Consider the following 15,781-nt stretch of genomic DNA (forward strand, 5'->3'; position numbering starts at 1 on the left):
ATGATTAACCCAGATGCAATTTCAACCTTTATAATGAAGCATGTTTCTTCCCAGGGAAAGGAGTACCTATACCCATTATCCAAAATAACCCAGTTCTCTTTTCAAAAATCCAAGAAATGAATAAACAGTAATATATGGCTCAAAGAGCCTAGAATCAGAACAGATGGATTTGAATAATGCTGAAAGGTACTTCTTCAAAACTGTAGAAAAATTTCTCCCAATAGATCACAATTTATTCTTATCATGAACCTAGATGTCTACAACTGAAGTTTCTATACTTTGGGCTGTGCTCAATGAACTAACAAATTCTGCCTCTTTATTTTCCCAGTTTTCAAGATTCCAAGTGAAACATTGATAATAGCAATTGCTATTTTCCATTAATTATATATGTTATGACATTCTGAAGATACGTTCATCCCTGACTCAGATACTTAGTTCATCAATTAAAAGCCAACATTTTGTTAGGGTGCCTGTGGCTCAGTCAATTAAGTGTCCTACTCTTGGTTTTGGCTCAGGGCATGACCTCACGGTTCATGAGTTCGAGCCTGGTGTCCCCGCTTAAGATTCCCCCTCTCTCCCTCTCTCTCTGCCCCTTCCCTGCTTGCATGCACACACACTCTCTCTATATATAAATAAGTAAACATTAAAAAGACAACATTTTTCAAACCAATTATTGAGACAATTTACTTTGGGAAGTGTTTAAATTATCAACATATTGATTTTTATTCTACTTCCAAATGGAAATGATGTAAAATTCTGGTGGACCTTGAGATAACCATAAGATTGGTGGTTAGAAAATGTCTGATGCTAACAGATAATGTAAAAAAGAATATATTTAAAAAAAAAAGAATATATTTTTTTGCAATTAAGAGTTAATTATGCTATGTGTTATTTCCTTTGTAAACATTTATGTTTTACGTATGTTTATGTTTTACTCTGACCACTTTTTAAAATTTCTTAGTTTCATTTTTTTAGTGTTTGTTTATTTTTGAGACAGAGGATGAACATGCAAATGTGAGCAGGGAAGAGACAGAGATAAAGGAAGACAGAGAATCCCAATCCCAAACAGGCCCTGTGTTGTCAACAGTACATGGGGCCTGAAGTCATGAATGGTGAGATCGTGACCTGAGCTGAAATTAAGAGTTGGATGCTTAAACCAATGAGCAACCCAGGCACCCCTGACCACTTTTTGTTTAAAGTAAGCTCTACATCCAACATGGGCTTGAACTCATGATCCCGAGATTGAGAGTTGCATGTTCTATGGGCTGACTGAGCCAGCCAGATGCCCCTACTCTGACCACTTTTAGAAGCTGTCCATAAGTTAAAGCAATGTTACCTTGATATGTACTAGAGAACATGTACTTTTGAGATGATGCATTTCCCAAAGTTAAAGTTTGTTTGGTATCATAAAAATTTATATTTAATTTCCTTATTGTCTTAGTTCAAAGTTCCTACTTTTTATAACTGATAGTCATACAGTGATGAATGAGAAAAACCCTATTATTTTCACAATTTCAGTGTGCCGCTATTTTTTTTCTTTTAAACATCAGTTTCCAGATATCCACATTTTTCTACAAGCCACCTGAAACATAAAAAGAAAAGAAACTTGATAATTGTAACCAGTTTTCCCTAAGTTTATGGGATAACCCCAGGAAGCCAGGAATCACACTGTAATGAATTAGTTTGTGAATCTCACACTTGATTGGTAAGAGATTTCTCAGATAACATTTTGAGTCCCTCACATCCAGTATAGGAAAACAGTAGGATGCAAATACATGATATCATCACAGGTAGGAAATTCTCTCCCAACCCAGAAGAGGTAGGAAGCTTCAAGGGGAAGATGCCTTCCAGAGGGTTCTCTCCCCCTGGCCTGAGGGACTGGACCCCTAGAATCTCCTCACCTCAGAATCGAGATTAGAGTGTATTGCCAAGGCTGATCTATTTGAGTGGTTTGTGTTCTAGAAAACCCCTCTTCAGGCGTGTTCTAATAAGCCCCACTGGGACTCCGTGTTTCTCCTCAGACTTCCCGGTCTGCTCCCTGCCTCCATAACCTGCTCTCTACGGCATCTCCACATCTTGAGCCCTTGCTTGGAACCAGCTGATTTTTCAGGGTCCTTCCTTCCCCCCTCTGCTGCTACACAAGGTGGCCCAGAGTACAGTGGGGAGAAGCTGAAATACAGAGGGGAATGCCGGGAGCTTCTTCATCGTCACACTCGTTCTGCTTTCTTCTAGGTTCCCCTGAACGACCTGATGGTTTGGGAATTAGGGCAGTGCTGGGATTCACAAAATCCAAATAACGTCATGTTTTCCAGGGCCGTAATGACCGGTGTTGTCTCAGAGGTGTGCTCTGTGGCTGGTTGTGGTTCCTGATCGTGTGTCCTGCTGGGGATGAGAGCAGAACTAGGGAACTGCTTTGTCCCCTTCCCAGTGGAGTGGGCATGCACTGTATCTCGCAGCCCACCCCTCCAGGGAGCCCTTAGACGCTACCAACTAGGCTGGGGCCATAGGAGAATCAAAGCGCCTTTTCTGAGGATTCTGCCACCTTTGCAGTCAGGAACAGGAGTGAGGGTTCTGCAGCTCCCACAGGCGCTCCCAGAAAGCACGATCCTGCCCAACCTTGAGGTATTTTTCCCTTCTGGGGTCCCTGAGTCCAAACGTGGGAGCTAACCAGGCCGCCTTATTTTACTTTATCATTAATTCCTCTTAGACATGGGGTAGCATCTACACTTCTGTGGACTATCACTCTGTTTCTGACAATCTTTATTTTAAATGTTAGAGAAGTAAATACTCTTTATTAATGTTAAACATATATGCTCATCATTCACATTCTATATGAATAGTTTCAGGGGAATATTAGATGCACATTTTATAGACAAATTATATAAAGATGTTTTGGGTTTCGAGTTTGGTTAATTTGCTTCATTGGTGGAGAAATATCCACGTGATAGACATTTACTTAGAAAAGATAGCACTAACAGAAGGAGTAAGAAATTTCTGTGTCATGCATTTAAACAGAACATATGGAATAATCTTAGCCAAAGAAAATTACAGGAGGGTATATTACAGAATGGTGTTATGTCAGGAAAATTAACATGTTGGTTATTATATAAAATATGCATTTACTTATTGTCAACACAGGTACAGTGGGTACTAAATCTATGTCATATGCTTATCTTAAGCTTAGCATTAAGGACAGCTAGAATGTATTCAATAAATATGTGTAAGTGTTAGATTTTTCATAGCTTGGAAGATAAGTTTGCACAGTTGGGGTGGGAAAAGTATAGAAAGGGGACCACGGTGTTAGGTGCTGGTGTGTGAGGTGGGAGAAGGACGAGATAGTCAATCATTTCTTTTTATAGGATTTTTGTGTTTAATGTGTATCTTTTTATTTATCACTGCTTTCTTTGGAAGCACGTTTGTACGAGAAAATCTTCACAAAGCTCAGCACCATCCTCCTGCTTTTACTATGTGCTTCCACAGTGCCCAGCACATAGGGGGCACTCATGAGTATGATCAACTATTAGCCTTTAACAGATTCTCCAATAGGCTATGATTACACAGAACTGACACCTAGTTCTTTACGGTCCACAATAGTTCTTATATCCAGAAAACTCACTTATCCTATCAGCCCTTATCCCAGAAGACCACTCGGCAAAGTCTTGGCTTGTAACTACATAAGCAAATAAGATGAATCAGTTTTCAGTCTTTCCTTGCTACTTGCAGGTGAGTAGTCCTACGCTTCCTCTGAGTCAAGGATTAACAATAGGTGGTGATTTTAGGAATTCTGCCTTCCCCGTGCCCACTACTTTAGAGGAGAACTTGCCAGCTCATCATTCTTCAAGATTTACTGTTTAAAACATAGCTACCTTATGACCCAGCGATAGAGCTACTAGGAATTTATCCAAGGGATAAAGGAGTGCTGATGCATAGGGGCACTTGTGCCCCAATGTTTATAGCAGCCCTTTCAACAATAGCCAAATTATGGAAAGAGCCCAAATGTCCATCAACTGATGAATAGATAAAGAAGATGTGGTTTATATATACAATGGAATACTACTTGGCAATGAGAAAGAATGAAATCCTGACATTTGCAACAATGTGGATGGACCTGGAAGGTATTATGCTAAGTAAAGTAAGTCAGAGAAAGAAATCATATGTTTTCACTCCATATGTGGAACTTGAAAAACTTAACAGAAGACCATGGGGGCAGAAAAGGGGAAAAAATAGTTTCAAACAGAGAGGAGGCAAACCATAAGAGACTCTTAAATACAGAGGAAAAAACAAGGGTTGATGGGGGGCAGGGGATAGGGGAAATGGGTGATGGGCATTGAGGAGGGCACTTGTTGGGTTGAGTACTGGGTGTTTTATGTAAGCGATGAATCACGGGAATTTACCCCCCAAACCAAGAGCACACTGTATACACTGTATGTTAGCTAATTTGACAATAAATTATACACACACACACACACACACACACACACACATACATATAGGTGTGTGTGTGTGTGTGTGTGTGTGTGTGTGTGTGTGTGTATATATATATATATATAAAATAAATAAAACATAGGTTCCATCAAGTTCTGATGATTATATATGAAATTATTTCCTTCTTAGATATTTACTTTAGAAGTTTAGATTTACCTGATTATTCATTAACCAGACAATTTATCCTTTTTGAAATTCTGAAATTGTACCTATGTAAGTTAATGTACCTCGCTATGCCTGAAGGTTACATTTGGACTTGGAACACATTACAGTTTTGAGCCACCCTCATAACCCCCATAAGCCCATAAGAAATTTAATCTGTTTGCATTTCATTTGATTTTGTAAAACTAATGCATGTCATATAGGTATGACATGGTCAGGCTTATTGTCCCTGAAGGCCATTAAAGATGCACAGACAGGGGCACCTGTGTGGCTCAGTCAGTTGAGCGTCCAACTCTTGGTTTCAACTCAGCTCAAGAATTCATGGCTTCATGGTTTGAAGCCCCCCATTGGGCTCTGCACTGACAGTGTGGAGCCTGCTTGGAATTCTCTCTCTACTTCTCTCTGCCCCTCCCCCACCTGTGCTGTCTCTGTCTCTCTCTTAAAAAAAAAAAAAAACTTTAAAGATGCACAAGTTCTGCCTGTCTCATAGACTTTGTGTCTATGCTCCATATGGATCATCTCCTTTATTTTTCCCACAGTCTGTCTCCAGACAGGTAGGCCACACAAGCAACTACACGTGGGTTCACTGTCACATCCTCCTGCCCTGCCTCCCTGAGGTTGTATCAAAGCACCTTGACTAGACTTTTGGAGGTTCCCAAAACTCTCCAGTCATATATTTCCTGATATTCTCTTGTTTACCAAGTCTAGGATAAAATTCATAGACTAAGTATTTTATCACTAATTTGTTGACGTGTCCATTTCTCAGTAGACAAACTGAATTACCATTGGTCAATAATATGTTCCTATTAGCTAGTTATAAAGTATATTTTAACTCATGGTGCTGTGGTCAGCCACTGTTTGTTGATGTAAATAGTAGTTTCTTATGTTTTGGATTTCAGTTATAATACATGTTACAAATATGAAGGATTGAATTAACAGCAAGATGAGTATATTTCCTCTTTCTATTCATTCTAGGTTTTGACCTTTAAATTTTTTCCCCCAATTTTACTGAGATAAAATTGACAGGGGCACCCGGGTGGCTTACTCTGCTGAGAGTCCAGCTTCAGCTCAGATCGTGATCTCACGGTTTATGAATTTGAGCCCCTAATCAGGTTCTCTGCTGTCAGCATAGAGCCGCTTCGGATCTTCTGTCTCCCTTCCTTTTTCTCTGCCTTTCCCTACTCCTCTCAAAAATAAATATTAAAAAAAATTGACATACAACACTATATAAGTTTAAAGTATATAGGCATAAGGATTTGACTTAAAAATATTGTGAAATGGTTACCACAGTAAGTCTAGTTAACATTTATCATCTCAGATAGATACCTATATATACACCTATATATAGGTGTGTATATATATGTATATATATATACACCTGTAGATATATATGTGTATATATATATATACCTATAGATATATCTGTATGTATGTATATAGAAATATATATATATATATGCATATGTGTATAGAAAAAGAAAAGAGGTTTTCTATTTTGTGATGGGAATTCTTAGAGTTCATTCTCTTAAAGTTCAAATACAGGGGTACTTGTGTGGCTCAGTCGGTTGGGCATCTGACTTGGACTCAGATAATGATCTCACGGCTTGTGGGTTCAAGCTCCACATTGGGCACTGTGCTGACAGCTCAGAGCCTAGAGTTTGCTTCGGATTCTGTCTGTCTGTCTGTCTGTCTCTCTCTCTCTCTCTCTGCCCCTCCCCTACTCCCCCCCTCAAAAATAGACATTAAAATTAAAAAAAAACGTTCAAATATGTCATACATAATTGTTAACTATAGTCATGATATTATACCTGACATCCCCAGTACCTATTTATCTTAGAACTGGAAATTGATCTTTTGATCAATTTGATCAAAAGATGTTTTGACCACCTTCCGCCAATTCCCTCTCCACCCACCCCCCTCCTCAGGTAATCACAGATCAGGTTTTTTCCCTCTATAAGTTTGGTTTCATTTGTTTATTTGTTTTAGATACCACGTATAGGTAAGAACACACCATATTTTCTTTCTCTGATTGATTTCACTTAGCACAATGATCTCATGTTGTCACAAATGGCAGGATTTCTTTCTTTTCAATGGCTGAATAATATTCCAACATATATGTATACCAAAACTTCTTTATGCATTTATCCATCAATGGTCACTTAGGTTGTTTCTGTGCCTTGACTATTATAGGTAATGCTGCAATGAATACGGGGCACAAACATCTCTCCCACATGGTGTGCTCTTTTGGATATGTTCCCAGAAGTGGAATTGCTGGGTGATATGCAAATACAATTTTTAAGTTTTTAAGGAACTTCCATATTATTTTCTTTAGTGGATGCACCAATTTACATCCTACCAACAGTGCACAAGGGCTCCCTTTCCTCCAGCATTTGTTAACCCTTGTCTATTGGATGATAGCCATTCTAACAGCAGTGAAGAGCTATTTTATTATGGGTTTGATTTGCATTTCCCTTATGATTAATGATATTGAACATCTTGTCATGCTCTTATTGGCTGTGTGTCATCTTTGAAAAAAAAATGTCTATTCAGGTTCTTTGTCCATTTTGATTTGGTTATTTGGGAGGTTTTTTCATGTTTTGTTGTTGCTTAAATTTTTTTAATGTTTTTAAATTTATTTTTGAGAGAGAGTGAGCACAAGTGGGGGAGGGGCAGAGAGAGATGGAGACACAGAATCAGAAGCAGGTTCCAGGCTCTGAGCTGTCAGCACAGAGCCCAATACAGGGCTCGAACTTATAAACTCTGAGATCATGACCTGAGTCAAAGTCAGACACTTAATGGACTGAGCCACCCAGGTGCCCCTGTTGTTGTTTTTGCTGTTGATTTGCATCAGTCCTTCATATATTTTGGATATTAACCCCTTATCAAATATATAGTTTGCAAATATTTTTTCCCTTTTCATAGATTGTCTTTTTTTGGTTTTGTTAATCATTTCTTTTGTTATGCAGAAGCTTTTTAGTTTGATATAATTCCACTTGTTTATTTTTTTATTTTGTTGCTTGTGCTTTAGGTGTTAGGTGTCTGTGTGTGTGTGTATTTTTGACAGAGCAAAACAGAGTATGAGCAGGGGAGAGGCAGAGAGAGAGGGAGACCCAGAATCTGAAGCAGGATTCAGGCTCTGAGCTGTCTGCACAGAGCTCGATGCGGGCTTGAACCCACGAACCATAAGATCATGACTTGAATCAAAGTCAGGTGCTTAACCAGCTGAGCTACCCAGGCCCCCCTAGGTGTTATATTTAAAAAATCATTGCCAAAACCCATGTCAGGAAGACTTTTTCCTGTTTGCTTCTAGGAGTTTTAAGGTTTTTCATCTTATATTTAGGTCTTTCATCCATTTTGAGTTAATTTTTGTGAGTAGTGTGAGGTAGGAGTCTAGTTTCATTCTTTTACATGTGAATATCCAATGATTCCAGGACCATTTATTGAAGACAGTGTCTTTTCTCCATTGGCTCCTGTGTCAAATATTATTTATATGAGTTTATTTTTGGGCTCTGGATTCCTTTTCATTGGTCTGTATGTCTGTTTTTATGCCAGTATCACACTGTTTTGATTATTATAGCTTTCATATATAGCTTGAAATCAAGAAGGGTGATGACTCCTGCTTTCTTCTTTCTCAGGATTACTTTGACTATTCGAGGTCTTTTATGCTTTCTTAAAATTTCAGAATTTTTTTCTACTTCCATAAAAGTGTATTGGAATCTTGACAGGAATTGTATTCAATAGATGGCTTTGACAAGTATGGACATTTTAACAATATTAATTCTTCCAGTCCACAAACATTGGATTTAGATACTGATAGAACTCAATCATGATTTCAGCTGAAGTAAGTGAAATTATTTTCTTTTCCAGAGACCATTCTCATTTTAAGCTCCTCTTATTTCTACTATCTAGAATTTCTCTTACATATTTTTACATATGTAGCTCTGAAACAATCCAGATTTCATGATTATTTTCTTTGTAATATGGTTTGATATTTCCTAATTCCATCACATTGTCAAAGGCTCCATGTGGGTAATCACATAATATATTCCTCTTCTGTAAAATTAGATGTCAGATTAAGAATTTAGCTTAAAGACAGTTAAATTTGTTTAAATAGGTAAGCCTGCCTGCCTTCCTACTTTCCTTCCTCCCTTCCTCCCTTTCTTCCTTCCTTCCTCCCTTTCTTCCTTCCTCCCTCCCTTCCTTCCTCCTCCCTTCCTTCCTCCTCCCTTCCTTCCTTTCTTCCTTAATTCAGTGACTTCTTAAAGTTGTTTCTTAATAATTTTGTACATACCAAAAATTTATGAATAATAAAAAAGAGTTGTTTTAAAATAATTGTGTCATACAGCTATCTGGTTCTCTCTTTAATAGTAAAATGGAGAAAAATCGAACAATGGTTACAGAATTCATCTTACTGGGATTTTGTCTTGGTCCAAGGATTCACATAATCCTTTTTGGGCTCTTCTCCCTGTTCTATGCCTTCACTCTGCTGGGGAACGGGCTCATCCTGGGGCTCATCTGGCTGGACTCCAGACTGCACACCCCCATGTACTTCTTCCTCTCCCACCTGGCCATCGTCGACATAGCCTATGCCTGCAACACGGTGCCCCAGATGCTGGTAAACCTCGTGAAGCCAGACCAGCCCATCTCCTTTGCTGGCTGCATGACACAAACCTTTCTTTTCTTGAGTTTTGCTCATACTGAATGTCTTCTCCTGGTGGTGATGTCCTGTGATCGGTATGTGGCCATCTGCCACCCGCTCCGATATTCTGTCATCATGAGCTGGACAGGCTGCATCATCCTGGTGGTGACTTCCTGGGCATGTGGCTCCCTGCTGGCCCTGGTCCATGTAGTTCTCATCCTGAGGCTGCCCTTCTGCGGGCCTCATGAAATCAACCACCTCTTCTGTGAGATCCTGTCTGTCCTCAAGCTGGCCTGTGCTGACACCTGGCTCAACCAAGTTGTCATCTTTGTTGCCTGTGTGTTTATCTTAGTCGGGCCCCTCTGCCTGGTGCTGGTGTCCTACACGCGCATCCTGTTCGCCATCCTGAGGATCCAGTCCGGGGAGGGCCGCAGAAAGGCCTTCTCCACCTGCTCCTCCCACCTCTGCGTGGTGGGGCTCTTCTTTGGAAGCGCCATTATCATGTACATGGCCCCCAAATCCCGCCACCCCGAGGAGCAGCAGAAGATCCTCTCCTTGTTTTACAGCCTTTTCAACCCTATGCTGAACCCACTGATCTACAGCCTGAGAAATGCAGATGTCAGGAGTGCCCTGAAAAGGGCAATGTTCAAGGAAAGTCATTTCCAATTGGAGTGACATTGGAATCACCAGACTAAGTGCTTGATCACTGCCTAAATCCAGAAAATTTCACTTTTCTCATCTTAGGTATACCTAAAGGACAAGCCCTCTTCTTCCTTTGAATGAAAAGCTTTAGATATGTTGTATTCATTGATTACCTACAGGTGTGATTTTATCAGATACGATCTTTTTCTTTTATTGTTCATTGAATTTAATATCTGTGACATTAAAAAATGTTTAAGTTCATTTTCTAGGTCCCAAAGGTTGAACACAGTCTATCTCTCTCTCTAACCTAAGTATTTAAACTCACTAAACTGTATATATCATAAGACTTAGGGAAAAAAAGAAAGCTGCAGTGAAAGATAATGACCTTCCAAACCCAGAGGCACACTTGTCCATTATCCCAAAATTGCACTTGCCCTATTAAAGAATAACTGTTAAAGAAACTCAGAGGTATTTACTTAACGTGTTGCATGATGGTGAGAAATTTTCTATGAAAATTAACTCACATTAGGAATTAAACAAGCAGGCTGATTGAAAGAACAAAATTAATGCAAAGAATATAGGAAAAAGGAGAGAAGAAGGAAAAATCTGTAGACAGGATGGGAATAGTGCACATTGTTTATAGCTCTGGAGATAAACGGGTTACTCGTAGGTAACAAAAGAGCAAAACTGGGCATTCTCTCCTTGAATAGGCTGATAAGGGGTATCAAAGAAAACATATATTTAGGGTTGTTTGTGGATTCGCCAGAAAACTTTGAGTGTAAGCTGTAAGTTATCTAGATGTACAGAGTATCTCAATATGTGCTTTTCTTTTTTATGAGAGTCTTTTTATTAGCACATCCACCTTGCCTGTCCACATGTACATAATTTCCCTCATTAGATGTTTTATCCTTGAAATAGGAAATTTGACCAGAGAACGTAAGTGGCTAGTAGAGTATAACTGGCTATTTTGGCTTGGTAATGCACTGGTTTTTACTAATTCATTCTACTTTACAAATCCAATGATTAGGGATGAATCCTATACATTTCAGGTGGCTTTGTAGGGTGTCACCTATAAAGTCCATTTTATAACCTGCCTGGAGACTAAAATGGCCACTTTGTGTCCAGTCTTTCACAATTTCATATTAAGAGTGAATGGAACACTTGTTCAGAAGAATACATGTGTTGCCCTTCACTTGGGAATCAATAATTACTCAACCCAGGGCACTTTGGTGGCTCAGTCAGTTAAGCACCAATTCTTGACTTCAGCTTAGGTCATAACATAACCTCATGGTTCATGGGTTCAAGTCCCACGTTGGCCTCTGTGCTGACAGTGCAGAACCTGTTTGGGATTCTTTCTCTCTCCCTTTCTTGCTGCCCCCTCCCCTCAAAATAAAAAAATCTTCAAAAAAATAATAATTACTCAACCCAATTCCTAATTACTGGGCAGCAAAGCTCACTAAATGTGAAAACAAAATGGGTTTTTATAATACTAACATTTTGGTTAATGGCTTTCCCAGTGCCATACTCTATGAAATGATAACACTTGACATGGACTATCTCATTTAGGCATTATAACAAAGCTGTGAAGAAGGTCCTATTGTCAGTTTGATATACACTTATACCAGAAAGTAACAAATATCTGGCCTTTATCTTGACAGTCTGGCTCCCAAGCCCCCAGTACTTAACAGTATGCATTGTGTGCCTCAACATCAGTGTTATCGATAAAGAACAAAGCTAAGTTAGCCCAAAGGTGAATGTATTACATAAGGAGGGCTTGTTTCCAGCCTTCTATGCCACAGTGAGCTGATCTGTGCTCTGTAAGGCCTAGAAGATGAAATCATTTATGGGAAGTTGGTTGTTGTGCACAATGATTCCTATGGGCAGAGTCGCAAAAATCATTGGACTTTTAAAGGAACACAAAACATAAAGAAGATGAAGATTAAGGCCATTCTTATTGAGATTGGTGATTTAGCTGAGCTAAGACCCAGAACCAATACACCAAGATAGCAACACCATAGTCTTTCTCCCTCTCTCTCTCTGTCTCTCTCACTATAGGCCAGTTAATGCACTTTACATTATTTCTTATTTCATCCTCAAAATGGTCCTTTGAGGCAAGAGACAGTATCCCTACTTCACATATAGGGAAACTCAGGCACAAGGAGATGGAGTAACTTGCCCAGTATCATAGATACTAACTGTCCAGGCCAGGATTGAATGAAGGCAATCTATTTCTTGACCTTATAGCCATAACCACTGGGCAACATGGCCCCTTTGGAGCTATCTGTGGATAATGACCAGAGAGATCAAGGTAGTAAAACAAAATCAGTGACTAAGACCAAGTGATGGGCACTAGGCTTCAGACAGAAGCTTTGTTTGCTAGAGGAAGCACCTTGACTCTAAACTTATGTAAGCAGTGGGTGTGATAACAAGAACGAACCTTGACTCCAAGGGTCAGAGACCAGAGGAGGGCTCTGGCCAAGAGCTGCGCAGGGAAGCAGGAAACAGTGGAAGAGAAGACCAATGTTTCAGTTTCGCTTGATGGAGTAGAATTAGAATGGGTAGTTGATAGTAGTTTACCTAAAGGAGCCCGTTCTCAAGACAAAGGAATTTAGATTTCCTTTTCGGTGTTGAAAATTGTTGTAATAATGTTTCAGGTGGCATTTATAGAATATTGCTCAGGAAGGTACCGAGTTTCATAGGTAAGATGGGAGCTTCCCAAGGGCAAGAACTGGAGTCTCTCCACCTCTTTTGCATCCACACTAGCACCCTGCCTCGAACGTAGGAGGCGCTCAGCGAGCACTGGTCAGGTGCACTCATGAGCCTTTATCACTTAGCTACACGCAATCTTCAATGTTAAACTATCTTATGATTTCCACATTTTTCAAAATCCTTTAGTATGGTAGAAAATAATTGCAGCTAAAATTTATTTGGCAATGGTTGTGTACCAGACACTATATTAAATTCTTTAGGTGTAATCCTCACCTCAAAGCTGTGAAGTATTAATGGTATTTCCATTTACAGAAGGGAAATTGAGGTTTAAAGAATTAGTGAACATACTCTATGTCACAAAAATTCAGTAGTGGAATCAGAATTCAAATCCAGTCAGTCTGATGTGGGAAACAAAGGCAGAAGGAAACGGCAGGCAAAATTAAATTTTCCTTATAACCTACAGCCCACTGACAAATACTTGAGGCAGGCAGAGTAAAAACATTCCTGCAGGAAGTCCCTACTATCTTACTATTAATACTTTGCTAGAGGGGAAAACAACCCTAGCTTGACAGTAGGTAGGCTTCTGGGATCCTGTGATTCTTTAGCATATGAAAATCCTTTTGGAAACTTTCCCTTCTCTTTAGCTCCCCCAACTCGCTAGTATATAATTACTGACTCCTTACAGTCCGGGAAGCTCTTTCTGCCCAGGGGTCCTGTCCCTTTGCTTTAATAAAGCCACCATAAAAAAATGAAACACCTTTTTGCACCAAAGACATCTCAATAATTCTTCCTTGACTGTTGTCTCCAAACCCCAACACTTCAAATCCCATCAAATGCAAACTAGATTAACCGCATGATTCTTTTGAACAGGACCTTCTGATATTTACATCTTCAATAGCTAGACCAGGCTCATGTCAGAGTAGTACTTCAGTGAATGCTGGCTAAGAATGATCATTTAGCCTAAACTCCTATCAAAAACAAAAAGCAAAAAACAGTACAGCTCCATAAAATATGTAACTTAAATATAGCAGCCATTATTCTTTCAAAGTTAGACATCTGATTGTCCATTAGTCACTTTTAGTTTCAAATGCACTCAGTTCTTACAAGTTTCTTATAGAGTAAATATTGGTGATGAATCATGTTTCATTTGCCAGTGATCACAAGGGAATTGCAAACATATTAGGAGAAGGTATTTACTCCTTAACATAAAGAGTTATGTATATTGATTTCTGTCATGTGGAACAGAGGATATGAGCCTTTCAAAAAGAGCACACCAAATTGTGAAAGCCTGTGATTATGGTGTGCCAGGAGGTGCTTGTGGGAGCTGAGCAGCCAAGCAGAGGGTGTTAATCCTCCTACATCTTGCAAGATGGTGGAGAATTAGGGGTTGTAACTAGTGCAAATGATAGGGTGGGATGCTGTGTGTGGGAGCTACTTCACAAGCCATTTGGAATCGAGTTCCCCAGTGTCTTTGGCATGTGGAGTGGGCACAGACAACCACCGACCTATAGGATGACTGTTTATTCTTTGTTAGATGGTGTAGACCAGTGCTTCTCTGGCATCAGTGTGCATACAAATCATTGAAGATCTTGCAACAACGCAGGCAGGTTAGCAGGCCTGGATAGGATGGGCACAGATGTGCATTTCTAACAATCTCTCCTATCTTGCTGCCACAGACCACACTTTGAATGTTGATGCAATAGAGAAGACCTGTTAAATCTTTCGTTCTTAGGGAGGAAAATGGAAGGAGAGTTAGAATGTGGCCTCACTGGACATCATAGTTTTGATGTCTTTTCCCAGACCACAGGGAAGGGTCTGCTTTCTTTCCTTCCTGATGAACTTTGACTACAGCACTGTTTTAGTGTCATCTGGTATTTTGTTTTGCTTGTTCTCTGCTATTTGTTTGCTTTTAATTTGTGTAATACCGTTGGGCCGAGACAAGAGGTGTGTTTGTGATCACAGTCTGGTTTCGCCCTTAGAGGGCTGGCTCAGAGGGCCAGACATCTGGGTTCCTATCTCAGTTCTACCAAGTCACTGTGTGACCTTAGAAAAATCACTTAATTCCTCTGGGCATGGTTTCCCTACCTGTAAAATGAAACGTTGGACTAGATGATCTATAAGTACCTCTAATTCGATGCCTCTCAACTAACTTTCTAACATTTCAATTTTTTTCCTCTTACATAAGAGACAAAATTAAATGGATTATTTTGAGACTAATCTATACAATTAATTCCTGAGCCTTGCACAGGAATTCAAAAGTAAATACCGAATGAATGGTTTGCATATAATAATCTTGGAACTACGGATGGCATAAGATATATTCTACATGAATTGTCCTCCCCCACCAAAAAAAAAAAATTTTGTTATTCTGTTGGGGAAGGATTAATAATACCATTCACTTGCAAAGGGTCCCAGATCTCTGTCTGGTGTTGTGTAACTAGTATAATAATACTAATAGCTTGCTTTTATTGACTGCTTATGTCATATCAAGTACTGTTCTATGAGGACCTATCCATTAATATCAATCTAATCTTCACAATAATTCCCAGAGGTATGTTTTACCATTAGATTTCATTTATACATGAACATAATCAAGACACAGAGATGTTAAGTACCCCTTGAGGCTCACAGAGCTAGTGAGTGGAATAGGAGAACCCTCATCTCGGTCTTCCAAAGGCCAAAGACCATATTTATAACTACTAAGTTAGACTGTCCCCACACACAGCCTGACCTATGGCGCCCCATGTATCTACGATAAACTAAAGCTTGGGAAGAGTAGACTGAATTTTTAACTGGCCTGAAAACTCATCCTAAGAAAGAGTATAATAATATACCTACGATATTTTAACGTATATAAAACAGAAGGGCAATATACACTTCCATGAAAAAATGAAAGTATGTAGCTACAGACTATTCACAGAATAAACACAAGTCAAAAATAAATATGACGATGTCTTTATCCTCATCCAGGAAAATCTACTTTAAAATGAGAACCCATGTTTTGACCAACAAATTGTGGGTCAAAGCCAATACTTTTTTTTTTTTTGATATATGAAATTTATTGTCAAATTGGTTTCCATACAACACCCAGTGCTCATCCCAAAAGGTGCCCTCCTCAATACCCATCACCCACTCTCCCCTCCC

The 15,781-nt window shown here is 39.4% G+C and overlaps 2 protein-coding genes across 2 annotated transcripts in view; both read left to right on the forward strand.

The window, feature by feature from the left end:
- LOC125930491 (olfactory receptor 13) overlaps positions 1-2,370 on the forward strand; it is a 6,311-nt gene extending 3,941 nt beyond the window's left edge. Inside the window, exon 2 of the mRNA XM_049642311.1 lies at positions 2,233-2,370. Coding sequence (XP_049498268.1) covers positions 2,233-2,370 — 138 coding nt within the window. The remainder of the gene's footprint in view (positions 1-2,232) is intronic.
- A 6,640-nt stretch (positions 2,371-9,010) lies between these two features.
- LOC125931023 (olfactory receptor 2A1/2A42-like) lies at positions 9,011-9,961 on the forward strand. Its single transcript, XM_049643165.1, has one exon. It carries the CDS (start codon positions 9,020-9,022, stop codon positions 9,959-9,961), a length of 942 nt encoding a protein of 313 aa, XP_049499122.1. The 5' UTR covers positions 9,011-9,019.
- The last annotated feature ends 5,820 nt before the right edge of the window (positions 9,962-15,781 follow it).

Source organism: Panthera uncia, chromosome A2 (assembly GCF_023721935.1).
Source record: "Panthera uncia isolate 11264 chromosome A2, Puncia_PCG_1.0, whole genome shotgun sequence".
Taxonomy (NCBI): domain Eukaryota; kingdom Metazoa; phylum Chordata; class Mammalia; order Carnivora; family Felidae; genus Panthera; species Panthera uncia.

Excerpts from the sequence above, each read along its gene's own strand:
- LOC125931023 (XM_049643165.1), top strand. The coding sequence starts at position 9,020 with ATGGAGAAAAATCGAACAATGGTTACAGAATTCATCTTACTGGGATTT.